Source organism: Guillardia theta, assembly GCF_000315625.1.
Source record: "Guillardia theta CCMP2712 unplaced genomic scaffold GUITHscaffold_20, whole genome shotgun sequence".
Classification (NCBI taxonomy): Eukaryota; class Cryptophyceae; order Pyrenomonadales; family Geminigeraceae; genus Guillardia; species Guillardia theta.
The window spans coordinates 434,294-439,064 of NW_005434654.1; the positions used below are offsets into that span (position 1 = coordinate 434,294).

At 59.0% G+C, this 4,771-nt stretch overlaps 2 protein-coding genes across 2 annotated transcripts in view; both read left to right on the forward strand.

Moving 5' to 3' along the window:
• Positions 1-1,907: 1,907 nt before the first annotated feature.
• On the forward strand, positions 1,908-3,072 carry GUITHDRAFT_151690 (hypothetical protein; the record flags this gene model as incomplete). Its single annotated transcript, XM_005835723.1, is given in 5 exon segments — positions 1,908-1,979; positions 2,225-2,425; positions 2,445-2,620; positions 2,673-2,929; positions 2,978-3,072. The coding sequence occupies 4 exon segments, from the start codon at positions 1,911-1,913 to the stop codon at positions 2,926-2,928; spliced, it is 702 nt and encodes a 233-aa protein (XP_005835780.1). The 3' UTR covers position 2,929; positions 2,978-3,072.
• A 992-nt stretch (positions 3,073-4,064) lies between these two features.
• The window catches only part of GUITHDRAFT_151691 (hypothetical protein), a 2,114-nt gene continuing 1,407 nt past the window's right edge, over positions 4,065-4,771 (forward strand). Inside the window, exons 1-3 of the mRNA XM_005835724.1 lie at positions 4,065-4,098; positions 4,278-4,354; positions 4,577-4,680. Of these exons, the coding sequence (XP_005835781.1) occupies positions 4,340-4,354; positions 4,577-4,680 (119 nt within the window). The 5' untranslated portion in view covers positions 4,065-4,098; positions 4,278-4,339. The remainder of the gene's footprint in view (positions 4,099-4,277; positions 4,355-4,576; positions 4,681-4,771) is intronic.

Sequence of the window (4,771 nt, forward strand, 5' to 3'; positions counted from 1 at the left end):
TTTCAGCCATCCCTGTCTGCACCACTGGTAACACAGTCCCCCCCCCCTCCTGCTCCCCCCCCCTCCCGATCCTCTCCACTCCCTCTCCTGCACTTCACTCTCATCCTCCTCCCCATCCCACTATCGTCTCATCTACCTTGCATTCACTTCCTTTGTTGAACGACATTGCAGGAGCACCTTCACATCTCCTACAGGAGATGTAAGTGGCAGATGCTCTACAGCTCAGCCATCCATGGCGCGAGCTGCGCCACACTACTACGGTCTCCCTCCTCCTCCCCCCCACCCCTTGTCTTGTCCCTCCCTCATCCTCCCTCATTCCCCTCTCCCCCCTCCTCTTTCTCCCTGTCTCCTGCTTCCCCTGCCTCCTTGTCTTGTTCGTCGTCCTCCTGACCGTCTCCGGCAGGTGTGCCAAGGGAAGGAGCCCCTGCTTTCTCCTCATCAAGGACATGAACAGTCATGTTTGCAGCAGCACCCCGCCCTCCCGCTCCTCGTTGATTCCTCTTCTCAGGTCTTTGGAGCTTTCCTCCCCACGCCCCTTGTCAGTCAGAAGCAACACTACGGTGAGTCCTCCACTGCCCTCGGACGCTGAAGGATGAGGAGTGGAGGAGAAGGAGCAAGGGAGATGCGAGGGAGATGGGGGAGAAGCGAGGGAGATGGGGGAGAAGCGAGGGAGATGGGGGAGAAGCGAGGGAGGGGGGGGAGAGAGCGAAAGATGACGATATGATTGTTTTTCAGGGGACCAGAACTGCTTCATCTTTTCTTTGCATCCTTCCTTCAGGTAGAATGTCTCCCTCTTCCCTCCTCTCCCTTCCTCCCATCCTCGTCCTTCTTTCTCCAGCCTCGTCCTCTGAACCCCCTCCTCTCGTTAATCCCCTTCCTCTCCGTCTCCTCTCTGTCTCACCACTTTTGCTTCTTCCTCCCAGGGTTTACGGGAGCAAGGGTACCAACACCCACTTTCTCCTGAGCTCCGAGAAAGGAATCTCCTTTGGGGGGCTGGTCAGCGGCAGCGGCAGCAGCGCGGTAGCATGACAGTTCCCTCCCAGAGGAGACCTGACGGGTGCACAGGGGATCGGATTGGATAGCGACTTGCTGCAAGGAACGTCTGAAGGTATTCGAAGGGCTCCTGTTCTCCCTGGACCCTGCTCTTCTCTGTCTCCTTCCCCTCAAATCCTCCCCTTCCTTCTTTCCTCTGCTTCTCCCCCCTGCTCTAGCCCCCCCCCCCCCACACGGCCTCCTCTGCGCACCTCACTGACCTCGTCGGGTAGCTTGCATCACTTACGGCAACCCGGGCACGTTGGCGAGCAGTGAGACCTTCGCCTGCTGGAATGTGAGCTTGAAACTCTCCTCGCCCTCGTCCTCTTCCTTTTCTTCCTCGTCCTTTTCCTTGACAAGTGCTAGGTGGAAGTGTGGGCGCTTGTCCGACCGGCGGCAGAGACGTTCACTGACAGGTCTGACCCTTCCACCTCCCCCAGCTGCTGACGTGCTGGTCCTGCCGCAGCGTCGACGCCGCCAGCCTGCTGGGCAAGTTCACGTAGGGCGGGGGAAGCGAGAGGACGAGTTAATCTTAGATTGTACAGTTTTTTTTCCCCTTCTCACCCGCCGCCTTCTTTGATCTCAACCGGGGCATACTATCATAGCCTCAGCCTTGTAGTGACATTCTGCCGCTGACGCCAGTGGGTGGGACTTGAACTTGCGATCCCGGCGTGATGCCAGTCACCGGGGCTGAGGAGTCCAACTGACGCTCGGGCCCTAGACGTGGCCCGACCCGGCACATGCCGCCACTCAGCCACTCCGCTGCGACTCGCCCGGCCCGGCCGGGTGGCCCGGCGCCCGGCGCCTCCGATCGGAGTCTGAGCGACACTTGCAGTCCCAAGGCAAAGGCTGGTCAAAACTGGTCAAACGAGACTGCCATGGCGCAGCGTACAGCCGCATGGCTGTTGATCGTCATGCTGGCACAGATGAGGGGAGAGGCGACTGAGGTAGACGACATTGAGGACAAGCTTCATGCTCCTTGCTTCATGCTGCTTGCTTCATGCTCCTTGCTCCTCCTTGCTCCCTCCCCTTCCCTCCTCCTTTCTGATGGTCTCCTGGCTCCTCCCCATTTACTCCTTCATCCGATTTCTTGGTGTCCATCTCAGCATCGTAGCAGGACTTCACTTCTTCCTATTCTCCTCACTTTCTGCGCCTCTTGCTGCTGTCTTCCTCATCATGACGGTTCTTCCAGCCAGAGGACATGCTGGTGAAGGCGGCTGGTTTGTACAGCCATGGGAGTATGGCTGAGTGCGTGAGGGTCCTTCAAACGTCAATAGAGCAGGACAAGGACCAGGCTCTAGCTCATCTCATGCTGGGACAGGCGCTCCGCTCCCTCCAGCGTTGGCCGGAGGCGATCGATGCCTTCCTGGCCGTGAAGCGATGCACCGCCCCGGTCGGGGTCGAGGGAGGAGGTACCGAGGGAGGTGAGGGAGCAGGCAGGGATACACCATGGCAGGGCTCTGATGGAACTCGATCGGTGGGAGGAGGCCATTGCTGCCTTCGAGGAGACTTGGTCGCGACACCCTGAGTCCTCGGATGCTCTCTTCCGCTTCCTCTACCTGCAGCATTTCGCATGCAACTTCACCAGGTGACCCATCGCCTCCTCTGTCCTCACGATGTCCTCTGAGTGCCGCGAGCAGGCGCGATGAACTGCTCCTGACAGCGAGGAGGAGGCTTGTGGAGGAGCTCAAGGTGGCAGGCAGGAGCGCCATGACGCCATCCCAGGCGCTGATGATGCTCGACGCGCGAGAGCTGAAGCTGCTGGCCAAATCGTTTGCTCATGGGCACATCGTGGAAGGTAAGAGGACGAGGACTTGCTCGCTCCCGCTCACTGTCTTCCTCACCAGCCCTGAGGGACAACAAGGAGGGAGTCTGGCAGTGGAGCTTCGACTCTGAGGTTGGCTGACCTCTAGCGGAAGGGGGATCGTGACTCCTCTCCCGTCAGGTACTTGGAGGAGCGGCGGTGCAGGGCTGGTTCGCCTACTCTCCTGCTAGCCTGCTGCTTGTTGACGGTCGGCTGCGCGTGGGGTACGTCTCGAGAGACTTCACCTTCTCGTCCGTCGGGCAGCTGCTGCCCAGGCTCTTCAGCGCGCACAACAGGAGGAGGCTCGGGGTGTTCGGGTACTCCCTCAACCAGGACGATGGGACAGAGACGAGAAAGGCAATTCTTGCGGCGGTGGAAAATTGGGTGGACATGAGGTCGGCGGGGAGCGGGGAGCTGGCGAGGAGGATCAACGAGGACGGTATCCATGTGCTGGTCGACCTAGGAGGGCACCTTTGCGTCACGAGCCAGCAAGCGCTGGCGCTGCAACCTGCCCCGCTCGCCGTCAACTTTCTGTCCTGGCTGGGAACGTCGGGGGCTCGCTACGTCCAGTTCTTCCTGTCCGATGCTGTCGCCTCTCCTGCTGAGTTTGCCTCCGATTTCACCGAGAAGTTTGCGGTGCTCCCGATGTCGTATCAGGTGGGAGGAGAGAAGGTCAACGGGGAGGAAGGAAGAGGAGAGAAGGGCTCACGGGATGGTGGTCGTGGTGGTGATGGCGATCATGATGATGATGATGATGATGATGATAATGATGATGATGATGATGAGAAGCAGGAGGAGTAGGAGTAGGAGTAGGAGGAGAACCATGAGGAGAATGTGGAGGAGGAGGAGGAGGAGGAGAATGTGGAGGAGAATGTGGAGGAGAATGAGGAGGAGGAGGAGAAGGAGGAGAAGGAGGAGGAGGAGGAGGTTGTGGAGTGGTTGAGGGAACTCAGAGAGGGGCAGGTGAACTCCAACAGGTTCATGCACAGCCACCACCATCACAATAAGAAGGCCAGATACACGCTGCTGCACCCTTACGGCCAAGTGAGGGAGGGGAGGGAGGGGGTGGAAGGGAGAGGGCAGGGGAGGAGGAGAGAGGAGGGGAGAGGGAGAAGGAGAGGAAGGGGGAGAGAGAAGGAGAGGGGAGGGGGAGAGAGAAGGGGAGGGGGAGGGGGAGAGGGAGGAGCGAGGAAGTAGAGTTGCAGTGCATTGACTCTTGTTTGTTCAGGATATCCTGCCTCCCTCTATCGACCAGGAGAATGTTGTGGTACAACGAAAGACGAAATTGTTAAGGGGGGGTGGGGAGAGAAGGGAGGTGGAGGGGGGGGGGTGAGGAAGAGGAGACGGAGCGAGAGTGGAGGAGGAGGTAGTGGACGTGGTGGATGTGGTGGAGGAGGGAACATGACTGTGACGGGGAGGATGCTGCGTAGTGACTTTTGACTTGAGGTTTATGCCAACTTCAATCAGCTCTTCAAGATCAACCCCGAGACCTTTGAGGCATGGATGAGCATCCTAAAGGTAAATCTCCCTTCCCCTCTCCCACCTCCTGCCCTTGTCCCTGTCCCTGTCCCTGTCCCTGTCCCTGTCCCTGTTTCCTTCTCTCTTCTCCCTCCCTCCGCTTCTCTCCTCTCGCTCCCTTCCCACCATATTCCCTCCGCCTTGCTTCCCTATCTTCTCTCTCGCCTCGCCTTTCTCCCCCCTTTTTCCTCCTTTGCTGGTATTATTGAAGTTTCTTGCAAGAAAACTCCCAACAGCGTCATCGCTCTCTTAAACATCACCGGCTCCCCTCTAGGTCCCTGTTGTCCTCTCCATCCCCTTCCCTCTTGTCCACCACTTCTTCTCCTCTGTCCCCCCCCCCGCCCCCCCCCCTCCCCCCCGCTCCGACGTCTTCCCCGGCTTGGATTCACCGCCTCCTCTCCTTTCTTAGTCTCAACT